The following is a 13,607-nucleotide window of genomic DNA, read 5'->3' as shown; positions in this document are numbered from 1 at the left end:
TACTGTTTCTGCCTTGGCCGTCCTATATACAATATTTATCTATACGTGGTCGAAAACAGGCAATGCAAGGTAGGCTACTACGTCTGAAACTTACCGCCTGAGGTCACGGCCGGTGGATAATCCCCATGAACATGCTTCATGTGCGGAAGATATTCCCACATTGCATTTGATTTCGATGCATTCACGCGAAGGAATATTCTATCAGATGATAGCAAATAGACATAACCGTTACTGGACACAGTGGTAAAAGTCCGAGTTGCCATATCGGAGTGAATCCTATTCATCGGCGTCCACTTGTTGAACGCAGGATGGTAAACGCGCATAACGCACAAAATTTTGTCGAAAATGACTAAACCTGTCATATAATAATTATATATTTATGTCTATTCATCAATTTCAAGCATAACAGAAAGCAGCATGAACCAATAGTTTCTATAGATAGGCTATATAGAACGGGAGTCGGCAATTATTTTTCCAATGAGCTAAATCTGAAGCAGATAATGGTGGCTGGAGCGGAAAGTTTGATATTAAACTGCGTTCTGCGGCGTTTGAATTTTGTTTCGATATTGAAAGCAGTAAATTTCACAGGTTACATGCTTTGTGGATGTGCTAATAAATGCATAGATATAGTAAGATGATAGAGGTCATGAGAACATTACGTTTTTTTTTTTACAAAAGCCAATTAGTTAAAATCACAATTGAAACCAAGGACCGTGAAATTCGTAATGCAACAATGGTATCACAGAAGGTTTCAACTATAGCCTACTACACGAACACAGTATCGCTGAAGTTGGATATTGGATGGAACATTTATCCAAGTTGACCGATCCAGATATGATATACGTTATTAACACTTTTGTCAACACAGGTACATGGTAGAAACGTGTAATTATATGAAGGAAAGCGCACATGTATAGGCCTACAGACAATGCTTTCCAGTAATCGATTGGCTTCATTTATCAAATGTCTATTATGAAAATGTCGGTATCTCCTCTGTTAACTTACTGTTAAATAGTTGTGTGTAGTTCTGCAATTCCAATTCCGGTAATCTCTGTCTTCCACGCTGGTAATCCCGGTCATTCGACATGATTCTTCTAAATATCAGATTCGCGTATTGTGATTTGAAAGGAAATCCACATAACATCGTGGCCGTTTTAGAATTCCGGCACGCTCATCTCACGTAAGTAGTAACGGTGATGCAGAACAAACTGAAATTTGATTTCAGTAGAAGAGAGCGATGCGGGTTACTCTTCGCCATTTCAATATTTTCGAAAAAGGTTGAACCGGTGTTTTGGAGATTAAAACGAAATCAAATACTCACCGATGAGTTCGGTACGATTCCGAGCTTATTCTCGGCCGCTGTCTGATATCTGAGGAATTCCCAAAGCCTTAATTAAAGTAAATACGTTGCTGAATTTGAAGACACTAGGCTAATGGTGTATGCCACTACATACACAAACCTTTGGGTTCAAGACTGATGTCACTGATCGTGTCTGGAGCTGACCAACGAACGAGTTCATTTATGGATTTCCCTTCGTCTGGTGAAGCATGAGGTCTGAAAGGGAGCGCTCGTTTTCATGGAACTCTCGTGATTTTCTATGTCCCTGGATATGGTTCAGATCACCACACTAGCTAGCACACTTTTAGAGTTACATATCAATAGGCAATGTCTATATTCGGACTATACTTAAATTTAGGTGGTTGTCTTGTGGACTGCTTTCATTCCAGCAGAAGATTTTGTATTCCCATTACCAACGTTCGAAGTATGGTCAAGTAAATAGTATTTTTGATGGATTCGCATCCCATGTATAAGTGTGGATCAACGTCAAGTCTGGTAGATATACCCCAGTGGGTCGTAACCTTTATTTCTCCATCGCCCCTTTTCAAGAATTTGCCTGGCGCCCCCTCCATATATTAAGGACTATATAGTAAGTAACAATCCGATCGAAGTCCGGTCCGGTCCGGTCGGTGGGATTTTACTATTGAGAATATTTCGCGCGCAATGACCACCCGACTAATTAACAATATAATAATTATATGCTATATTCGGAATCGAATCAAGATTGTCATAACAACCACCTGTTAAGGGCTCATATCATTTGGTTCAAGCCCGATGCACACTTCCCGAATTCAGTTCTGCGATTGGTATTGCTCCAGTTAATTGTTTTGGGTTTTATTTTATTGCTTTGTGTGACTTAAATCAGCTGAGAATGTGGTAGAGATCTTTGATCGCTCCCATTAAATTTAATACTGCACCCAGACATTAACATTGAATGAATGTATTCCAAACAAAGCAACCCATATTATGTAAAGTTCGTGTGAGTTTGTGGGTCACATACTACTCAGTTTCATCCTTTATGATACGATGACGAAATATTCTGGCGATTTAATTTTGTAGCTCTCAAATACACCTATATTTAGTTAGTCATTTTGGCGAAAAAGATTCAGAGCATCATTGGTGTACAAACGACCCACACTCTCAAAAGTGGTACAGTACCTCTTCAATTACGACACACTACGTAGTTCGAAACATTTTGTGCAAAATAATCAAAGCTAACGTTACGGGAGTGTTTTAACGGGGAAATGGCGATCTAACAGTACGCGCAATTCATTTTACATGAATTATAATAACCACTACATTCATGGATACACGATGTAAATATCACCGGTGTATATTCGCGCGCAACGCGACGAACTCAAAGATATATAGATAGAACTATTGTTCTACTATATAATCATTAATCACATGTCCATACTACACCATCTACCGCAACGCCATTTTATTCAGCGCCCCGTTCCGCCCCCCTGAACCCATCAGATTAAGAACCAATGCTCTACCCGAACTCCTCCGAACCACTTTTCAAAGACGCTTTTTGTAATTGAGTGAAGAATTGCATAATTTATGGAATCAGTGAGAACTTTTTCACTTCCGGAAATTACTGTGACCCGATTTGGACACCAACAGAGCGTAAAATGCTATCTAGGCTCCTCCTTGCAATCTGATCCGCGTAAGCGGTGTCTACAAATGCCTAGAGGTGAGCCGTGATACAAGTCGGCAGCTACGGAATTTGATAAAGGTATCTGCCTGGTGTAAATGCGAATAAACACCATATGAATAGTGAATACCACAAACCAAAAAACGGAAATAATCAAGTCAATTTCGGGTATGTGGCTCACAATTTTAAGATTAAAACGGCAATGTGATGCCTGACAGACATGTTTACGGGTCTTCGATTGTCCAAAAATACAGGTCAGAGATCGCTGCGTGGTGAGCATCAAGCATCGCGAAACTATATAATTTGCATGGTTCCAGAATAGGTAACGGTATTTCCTTAATACAATTTCAAACAATTGTTATGTGTGACTTGATCGAAGCGACCGTCACACCAACAGGGATTAAAAACGTACGGACAAGAAGCCCACTAGCTCGTATACTTGAGATCCAACAGACATCAAACGACATACATCTTCACGCCGTCTCAAACATATGCTAGATTGAAGGTAGTACAGGCGCACAGTCATTAATTCAGCCACCCGCAGCTTCTGATTTTTAAGATACACCATTTGAAATCTCAGCCGCAGGGCGGCATTTTTCGTCTGGATGAAGCTCACCGTAATTTCGGCTTTTCGTCGGCACACGCCTCGTGTGACATCAGGTTTCCGAGAGAGCCTCCTCTCGGAATGCCTATAACAAACCATGGCGTTACAGATATATTAGTAGAAAAATCCCATCACCTATAGACCTACCACCTTCAGTTTTAATACGGAAAATCTCGAAACTTGTCAATTCCTGTGCGGAAGGCCTTTGATCTTGACGGGGTTGCAGCATTTTCATTAGCAATTCCTTCGCGTGAGAAGCGTTTTCAATGAGCATCTCGTCGATTTTAAGATTCCGATTCTTTTTTATGTTGATATTCCATTCGTCCGGGTCGTCGCCAAACGGATGTCCACCGTTCGACCATAAGAAATACAGCACCAATCCAAGAGAAAATACTTCGGACAAGTGAGTGAAAACTGTACGATGTATCACCTCCGCAGGTTGATACCCATCAATGCGAATGGAGCAGTTCTGAGAGATTTTGCAAGTTTTATGGTCCTCCGTTAGCACCGCCATAGCGAAGTCTGTGATTTTTAAATGTCTTTCGCATAGCGATAATAAAACATTGCAGGGTCTCAGGTCTCTATGAAGGATGTTTTCCGAGTGCATATAGCTCACAGCATCTACGAGCTGCTTGGCGTAGATCAGGGACGAAATACCATCAAACGATTTGCCCTGCTTCTTGTTAGCAAGCACTTGATCGCGAAGATTTATTTCGCGACATTTCTCCAAGGCGATAGAAATGTGTTTGATGTGACCGAGGTTACAACTGTCCACATGAAGCATTTTCACCAAGTTCTGGTGATGTAATAGTTTGAGAACTTTTGCATGTCTATTGCTGTCATCAGAATTTTGCAACAACTTGACTACGACAGGGGTAGTACCAGTGATGTCGTCCCTCTGTTCGCCATGAAAGATATATTTACGTCCAGCAACGCGTCGATTGTGAAAATATCCGAAATTAGGATTTAATTCGGTCCATTCTAAAATGAATGTGAAAGTGGCACATCCTTTATCTCAAATAGTGCATTCCTCCTTTTTTAGATCGCCTAGGTCAGATCGGTGTCTGATTTCGAAGATGACTCCAAGTCGTTTAGACACCTTCCTATCTTTCATTGTTTCGCAGTATTGGGGTGCGTTAAAATGATGTACTTGTTATCAATAAATTGAATTGAATTGAAAATGAAAGCAAATGGGATGCCGCATGTGTCAATTAAGTAATTACAGCTCTCAATCCCACAACCACAGAAGGTTTGATGTAGGCCTAAAAACTTAGACTGGTTGTGTATGTGTGTGTTAAAATGAAGTAATACACAACATGGAGCAGTGGTTTCCAACTGCCGGAAAGTTAATTGCACTTAATTTTAACAAAAGTTGCAGTAAAAATTTGCGTTTATAATTTTGGTTGAATTAGTAGTGTATGATATACTCAAAAGGTTCTGCTGTATAACCTAGTTTCTGCAGAGCTGACAAATTTGTCATTTTGTCATTTCGACATACTGGCGAGACATCCAAAACTTTATTCCCGGTACACAGCAAGAACTTTACTCGGGGCGGGAATAATTTCCCCCAAAAAAAGCCAAACAGCATAGCGATAACCCCCTCCACCTAAAACCAGTCAAATAACACACCCGAGTCCTCTAGGTCGGCAAACTTGACCAAGGCGTTGCAGAAAAACTCACTCTTGGCTACCTTAACAAAATCAATAGCCTATATAAGGTGACCCAGTGAAAATGTAATGTTCGGCGGTCTCGCCAGGGCGTCCGTGAAATGGAAATCCATCTCAAATTTAAACGGCAGGATTAATAAAGAGATCTATTTACATATTATTCGGACACGTTCGTGCTTGGCAGGGATAGTTGAACTTTGCTTGCAAGCCATTGTGTCACGGATAACACAGTGAGATGAAGCTAACTCATCATGTAGCTCTTTAGTTTGCAAATCAAAGAGAATAGAACCCTAGTAGAAATATTTTATATATAGCATGTTTTCTACATTTTGACACAATATTTGATAAAAGTTGCAGTACAAATTGGCATGAAAAATAGAGAAAAGTTGCACTATGAAATCCCTCCAAACATCCTAAACATCATAGTGCATTATTTATGAGTATCTAGGAAGCTGTAAACAAAAGTTGCAAAAGATGCAAAAACTTGCCCTAGTAATAATTGTAGTGCGCAAATATTAATTCACTACGGCTGTCGGCTAGTTATTGTAAAAGTTACGATTAATCACGCGTCGTAAGTCAAATAAGTATTTACAATTGCGTCGCAACGACAAGTTAGGGAGCCACTGCACTATAATTTCTCATTAAGTTGATTAGAGTTAGTCTACGTCAGAAAAAGTAACAATTATATACGATTTACATCCGCTCTCGTCCGAATTTTCATCTGCACTCATCCACGCCACGTTTGACATCCGCACTGCATTTTTTCATCGGCACAAGTGCGCACCATCCCGCAGGTTGAAAAGCACTCTGCTTGTTTATAGGAACATAAATGGCCGAGATTGCTGCCATTGCTGTCATTACTGACAAAGCATACCCACGCTCCATTTTCTTGAATCAGCGTTTAAAAACGGGTCACTCGTAAAATCAATAGGGCTGAAATATATTCTACGACAAGTGCAAATACTTGTTCACGTATAACATTAACTGGGTTTCGACCATTGCCGTGAAAGAATATTATCTCAAAGTGACAAGTAAAGTTATCATTCCGCTTCTAAACACTTCAGCTGTGTATAAGGGTCTTTATCTCTTTTGCTGATGAAAGCAAATGAACAATATTACAAGCGGATACTATTAATAATACGTTTCTTCGTACTCGTGAGACATTTCCCGAACCTATCATTCTGTAGTGTATAAAAAACATTGTCTTAAATATTGTTAATTTATTCTGTATTCTTTCTGTATTCTGTATTTTTTCTTATGAAGACCAGTATCTTAGAGGCTAATTAAATACCTTAATGCTACTAATGTCATTGTTTTCCGTCAAACATATAAAATACTATCATCAACAGGATGTTGCAATACTATGCTTTAGCCACGAAAATCGAGTGAATGAGGTGCATGCACCGAACTAAAACGATTGACAACATGAGAACCAAAGAACAGAGGAAATGAATAGTGAAACAAAACTACGTGACTACCTTCATCCTGAAAATCTTCAACATGCTGTTCGAATGAAGATGAGGTCGGATCCGTCGGTGAACCAACTGCAATAAACACATTCAATATCTTACTATACCGGATTTCCTATAACCGACAATATAGCGTAATGGTTAAGCGTCCGGCTTCGTGATCGGTAGGTCGTGGGTTCGATCCCCGGCCGGGTCAGACCAAAGGCCTGATTAATAACACTGGTATCCATGGCTTCCCTGCTTGGCGCTCATGCATTACTGGCAGAGCATGGAGGGGTGGTGCATGACTTAGAAAGCCGTAAAGGCTATATCTGCACTTCCTTGTCCAGCGGCACATGCACATCATGCACTCATGGTATGCATATGCGCAGAACGTGTGTATGTGTATCATGAGTCGGTGTAGGCCTATATGCCGCAAAATTCATCAAGGACAAAAATGAACTACGTCCTACGTCCTATAGGCGGAAAAGTAATTTAAACCATAGGGTTGCTAATTGCTATCACGATGAAGATACGAAGAAACTGTTGCTCAGGTTATCAGGTTTTGTATGACTACTTTTCAGGGTTGTAACCAAGTCACAAGGCTTCGAGTCACAAGTCAATCTAACTTTTATACTTTTGACCATAGTCATAAGTCGAGTCATTTTCAATTCACCACCGAGTCAAGTCCGAGTCCAAGTCAGCGAGCAGAGAGTCGAGTCTGAGTCATGGTATTATGACACGAGTGCGGGTCCAAGTCATTATGTTGACTGCTCAGTTTTCAGTAAAAGTCTTGTTAACCCCAATTTTTATAATCATGTTTGTTGATATCGTATGTTTCGCATTTATAATAAAGGCCTACTCATTTTCCTCACTTTTAGCTCTTTCTGGTCGCTGTTTCTGGTCTCTGTTTCTGGTTTTCAACTATACCAGTACCGTTATACGAATTCCAAACAATATAGTTACTATACTATTCTTCAAAATTACAATGAAATGTCGGTCTTGGCCGTCTGACTCTCGAGTCATATGACTTGGTTCTAGTCATGCGCAATGACTCAGTCCAAGTCGAGTAAATACGCAGATTATAACCCTGCCACTTTTCTTCTCCACGACATTCTGGGATGATGAGCGCCTAGCAGAGGATCTGCTAAACCAGTTTCACGGTCAAGTCTGATCCAGTCGTGGAATGAACCCATGTTCCTACGACCCAGACCTACCGACGACGAAACCGGCTCCTAGGCAGGGTTGTAACCAAGTCACATGGTTCCGAGTCACGAGTCAATCTTACTTTTGTGGTATTGACTCGAGTCAAGTCGAGTCATTTCAATTCATCACCGAGTCGAGTCCGAGTCCAAGTCACCGTTTAAAGGGTCAAGTCCGAGTCATAGTGTTATGACTCGAGTCCGAGTCCAAGTCACTGCATTGAAGTCATGTTGTACTCATGTTTTCAATCCTGAATTAGCTTATAGAGAAGCAACAAATTCACGTCTACATACTATCTGATATAGAACCAATGAAGTCACGTCTAGATACCAGCTGATAGAGAATCAACAGATACATATTTATGTAGAGATACAGTTTTACTTTCACATTATCAGGTGGTTGACTAAAAAAAGGTCTGCTTTCCTGGTCAGCTCCCGAAATAGCCGCCGGAGCGGTACTACTATGAGAGAAATTTTGTATTAAATACAAATAGAGATTTTCGAATTTTACGGGCAACCTCATGATATTGGTATATTGTGTAAGAATATGATTCATAGCAAAATCGGCTCAATTCCAACTAGAAAAAGCGAATTTATTAGAGTGGAATATTTTGGATATGAAAAAATAGTCGGCTTACTACTAGTATGTAATTATATTATATGAAAGAATTTCACACTAAATAAAACACTCCATTTATTTTCAAAAATAAAATTTTCTCCTCTCATATCATTGATTCAACTTTTTAAAATTAAGCCAGATTCAGTGTTATTTTTATGCAACATAACAATTTTATCAAGTAGCCACCTAGTAAAATAAAAAAGAAGTTATTTTTGAACAGCCTAATTGTACAAACATCACACAACATTAGCCATTCATTATTACTCACGTGCACAATGCACATACCTAACAAAACGACAAATGGACGGGGGGTATTGTGGGTTTTCGCAGACAGCAGATCAAATTATTGAGCTACACTTCAAAAATACTAAAGTGGAAAGGAGATCCTCATATATGTTGTAGCGGCATGGCCTTGGAATAAATCCACATCTACTGAATTCACGTTCCACTGGTGCACTAGATACAGGAATTGACAAGCATTTTGAACCACATTGAAGAGCATAAGATACTCATTCTTTCTAGTCGCCAAAAATTGCAAAGAATTATCGCCTTCAAATCTACACATGAGCTTATCAGTCTCTTGCAAGTACTTGGCCAACTGAGTCATTTCATTGGCCCTAATTGAACTTCGCTTCGATTGTGCGTATAATTGAAAAGTCTTGAGTACTTTGATTGCGGAGGATCTATTACCTCTTCGTCACAGGATGATTTTGTACAATGCATTGTTACTATGTACCATTGTCTGTTGTTTTTACGGCGGCATAACTGATATCAGACGAGTGCAACGAAAGCAGCGGTGACAAATAGTGATATCGGCAGAATTCGTCAGATGCGTTGATCTAGCCATTACGATTCGCAAATTTCTTCATCTTCAAGTCATATAAAATAAGCCGAGTCAATGACTAGGGTCGAGTCATGCGTAATGACTCGAGTACAAGTCGAGTCAATCCAAATTTGACTCGATTCGAGTCGAGTCAATCCAAATATTGACTCGATTCGAGTCGAGTCATTTCCCCATTTCAAGAAAATGACTCGAGTCTGACTCGAGTCGAGTCATGACTCGAGTCATTACAACCCTGCTCCTAGGTACCGAAGTTGTGCAGGAAACACTTTCAAAAGTATGCGCAGTGTTTCAATGACAATGTGGAGTGCAGACGGAAGTCGGATTATATGGTTAATATAATAGAGTATGTAATGTTGGGGCTACTATATTGGTCGAAAAAAGTACGACTAGGATTATTGCATATTTCATGCGATTGACGCAAACCTAAGAAACGATCAAGTTCGCGCAAGTTCTAGGAAGGGTTGCATTTGAAACAGAAATAAATTTAAAACAAAGATTTTGAAGACATAATTCTATTGTTTTATTGTTTTTTTTTGTATGTGTTTTTTTAGCCATGACAGACGACAAATATCATCTAAATAACATCTAAAACATACTGTGCTTTAGGCAGGTGCACGCAATGGAATGCTCGGAATATGATTGTTTTAATAATCGCAGGCATCTGCTCAAAACATGCAATGTATAATGCGATACGCAAGACACGGAGTGCGATGTAGTGAACAGATGGCAGGATGTTCGTATTCATGAAATATTTTCACGCTACAAAGTCACTGGATTGCGATCATTCCCTACCGTGTAAGTCGACTATTTCTAGTGGAAGTCGTCCTAATGTTCATACTTCATTCTGTTTTTGTATTTTTCGAAAATCTGCAGACAATATAGCACCTATTGTTTTATATGCAACCCTGCGTTATCTCATCTAGCTGGTACGCCTTTAGTCCTTTTCAATGGGCAAATTCGTCTCAAATAGTTGTAATATTTCATTACATTAATAGTCTATTCCCAATATAACACTGTTCTGTTGCAATATTGACAACTACAAGACAGGTTTGTATTGTTTGGACCATGCTGTCCCTTCGTCGTTTTTTGTAATTTTTCCTCGGTGACTTTGTGGGGCGGAATTTACTTGCTCCAAACGTATCATTTCCGGTTCAATCATAAATTAACGACAAACTCACCGTGATAGGTATGATTATGAACGCTTACAGACCCAATGTTACTGTATGATATCTGAGGCCCAAGACTGCGTTCTGTAAACGAGAATATTTATCACATCAAAAAGGATTCCGAAAGCCAAATCGTTCTACCTTTTTTGCTATCCGTTGACTCAAGGCTCCAATCGATTGCTTCTAAAAATATGTAATTGACTCGTTAATAGATCAATGATACAAACACACGATATGACCTATCAATACTTCACAACCCTTGTTTCTAATGGCTTACATTCGCTATGCGTGTGTATCGACTACTGGATACCCCATTCAGTGGTGGCCCTACTTATGGTGGGGCTGGGCGAGTCTTCCCAGTAACCCTAAAAAAGTATGTAATCGTAACTTCTGGGTTTTTCTATTTTTATTTTTAATGTATTAGGGAAAAACACAAATTTAACTTTTCTATCAACCCCATGAAATTGTTGAATTGTCTTCAGAGACGATGCAAAACAAATTTGACTCAATTCGAACTAGAAGAAGCGGAGATATTTGAGATTTTTGTTGATAATTCTCAGATTATAGTTGCTTGGTGGATCCGAGAATTATCAACGAAAAATTCAAATAACTCTGATTCGAGTAGTTGGAATTGAGTCAAATTTGTTTTGCATCGTCTCTAAAGACACCTCAACAATTTCCTTGGGTTGACAGAAAAATTTGAAATTTTTATTTTTTTTATTTTCTTCATTAAATTAACAAATTTTAATTGGCTCTGCGACTGCTTATACTTGTTGCAATTGGACCAAATTTGGTTTACAGCGTTTTTTAAGGTAACCTGACAATTTAACCAGCGAATGGCTGGAATACGAAAAAAAGTTATTTTTGAACAGACCTAGGATAGACTAGACTAAGTAATTAGATCGCATGCAGAGACGTGATGATTATCGGGATATGAGACTTTTCTAACAAATGCAGATATTTGATGATGATTGACATATCTGTACGGAATCGTCGTCTTGATTAGTACACAGATTTCCACGTTTATTCCCTATAATCCTTGAAAAAAGCGCCCAAACCAAAGAGGGGAACCTTCGACCTGGGGGCGGGCGACCGCCCACCTTGCCCACCAAAAAAGCCACTGCTGCCCCCTTAAGTCACGGGGAATGGAGGGTTCTGCATAAGCAATCACTATAGTAATTACGTTGTACTTGCATTCTCTGAAAATGAACGGGGCGTGGATGATTATGCACCTTTGGCAGCTTTCATGTGGAACAATGTGAGAACATTCATCAAAATAGGTTAAGTATAGGCCACATATATCATTGCTACAATCGCCCTTATGGCGTAACGGTAATTTAGCATATATTCTGACATCTCGAATACTACATTTCTTTCACCTTCTTCATCACGAGCCATTACATTGATTTCATTTGCAATTATATCTTCTGAGCTTTCCCTGTATAATCCGCGAATATCCGTTCATCACATAACCTGCCTGAAAGCTTACTCGATATCAAATCCCAACTGACACGTTTCCGTGACAATTAGTGACTTTTTCTGTGGCGGCAAGGATATACTTATAAGCGTAATGTCAGTGCGTTTGTTTGCGAAGTCGATATAGACGCCCCTGCACCGTTCGTAAATATTTGACAATTTTTTATTGCAGCACGCGATCATAATTTATTAGCACGGTGGCGACTCAGTGTGTGACTGTGTGTGCTCAAAGGGGGTGTGGACACTGGAGTAAATAAGTGCAAGCGCCCGGCTCCGGAATGTCCGATTGGCAAGATCAGTCATGCGTTAAGAAGGGCCCTAGAATGCAGAGGGGTGTGACTGTGATATTCGCTGTGGCTTCTGTATATGATTTTACCTACATCTAGGGTTGCATTTAAAACAAGCGGTGTTTTAAAACGCTTTGTTTAAAACAGGTTTGAAACAGTGTTTTAAATAAAGGCCTTTAAAAAAGAATTATGTTTTTTTAAGTTGTAAAATTATGCCACAATTGTGTAAATACTGGCCAAAATACATGTTGTAGGAGCTTACGGACAATTACCAACGGATATAGCTGACTTATATCGATATGGGATGGTTGGAACCCTCAAAATAGTCGGTTCAACAACAATAGTACACATATTTCGTCAAAGGAGCTATATTTACCCTACATTTTCAATTGTCAATGTCAATCCACTATGACGTCACAATTGAATATTCGTGACGCTATGACATTTAAAAAAGCATAAAAACAATAAAAAAACATGTTTTAAACAAGGACCTTGTTTTAAACATGTTTGTTTTAAATTGATTTTTGTTTTAAATGCAACCCTACCTGTCCTACATCCGTGTCGATATATCTATCGAATATGCAAGTTTCTCGATTCAGTTAAACGTGGAGGATGGCGGCTATCCTCTTCTGACAGTTAGTAATGTTAACATTAGACAGTTAGATAGAGCTGCGACCGAACGGCTGCATAAGGTATAGCTCGCGCTTGAATGACTTTGGTCCAATTGATATAGTCGTTCCATCTGCAGCAGTGTTTCTTCAAGTGCGGCTTGTGAAATAGTATGTTCGTCGGATGTCTGCCGTTCAAATAAATGGAATAATAGATAAAATTGATTCTAAACAGATACAGAATGATATGCGTGTAAAGTTCTAGGATTCTACTCGGACTTTTACCTAAAGGCCTGGAGTCTACCGCTACTGTTTCATCAGCGTCTACTCGAAGGTGGTGTGGAGCAAACATGGGGTGGTAACCGTGATTAGTAATCGTAATATAAATCTCATGTCTAATCGATTTCTTCGTAAAAGAACGATTAGTTTTTACTTATAACACATTTGAATAATATATTCATATTTATTCCAGAAGCTTTTCGGCTGACCCTCGTCAGGGGATATCGTCAGCAATAATGCGAGAATTCGAATAACTATGTTTAACAACAATATATATATCGCTAATTATGACGTCACACAGAAAATATACAAAGTTAGGAAAACGAGAGAACTGTGGCGTTGGCACGGAGATAGCACTTGAATTCATAAATTACGTAACTTTGTTGTAAAGCAGGTAGAACGTCCTTTCGG

The 13,607-nt window shown here is 39.3% G+C and overlaps 1 protein-coding gene across 8 annotated transcripts in view; it reads right to left on the bottom strand.

Annotated features, from left to right (window-relative positions):
* Positions 1-13,607, bottom strand: part of LOC145448883 (uncharacterized) — a 63,815-nt gene that overhangs the window by 4,037 nt on the left and 46,171 nt on the right. For 7 of the 8 annotated variants that reach the window (XM_080327328.1, XM_080327326.1, XM_080327331.1 and 4 more), the window contains 9 exons: positions 10,688-10,729; positions 10,559-10,630; positions 6,746-6,811; positions 3,748-4,581; positions 3,613-3,685; positions 1,461-1,555; positions 1,322-1,388; positions 1,006-1,094; positions 95-355 (listed from right to left, as the gene is read on the bottom strand). In XM_080327328.1, the coding sequence (XP_080183454.1) occupies positions 95-355; positions 1,006-1,094; positions 1,322-1,388; positions 1,461-1,555; positions 3,613-3,685; positions 3,748-4,581; positions 6,746-6,811; positions 10,559-10,630; positions 10,688-10,729 (1,599 nt within the window). The remainder of the gene's footprint in view (positions 1-94; positions 356-1,005; positions 1,095-1,321; positions 1,389-1,460; positions 1,556-3,612; positions 3,686-3,747; positions 4,582-6,745; positions 6,812-10,558; positions 10,631-10,687; positions 10,730-13,607) is intronic. The other variant, XM_080327327.1, reaches the window with a different exon arrangement.

Source organism: Botryllus schlosseri, chromosome 10 (genome assembly GCF_051294905.1).
Source record: "Botryllus schlosseri isolate E-star chromosome 10, Bs_hap1, whole genome shotgun sequence".
Taxonomy (NCBI): Eukaryota; Metazoa; Chordata; class Ascidiacea; order Stolidobranchia; family Styelidae; genus Botryllus; species Botryllus schlosseri.
The sequence above is the reverse complement of the archived record's forward strand: the minus strand, read 5'-3'. Positions and strand labels throughout refer to the sequence as shown.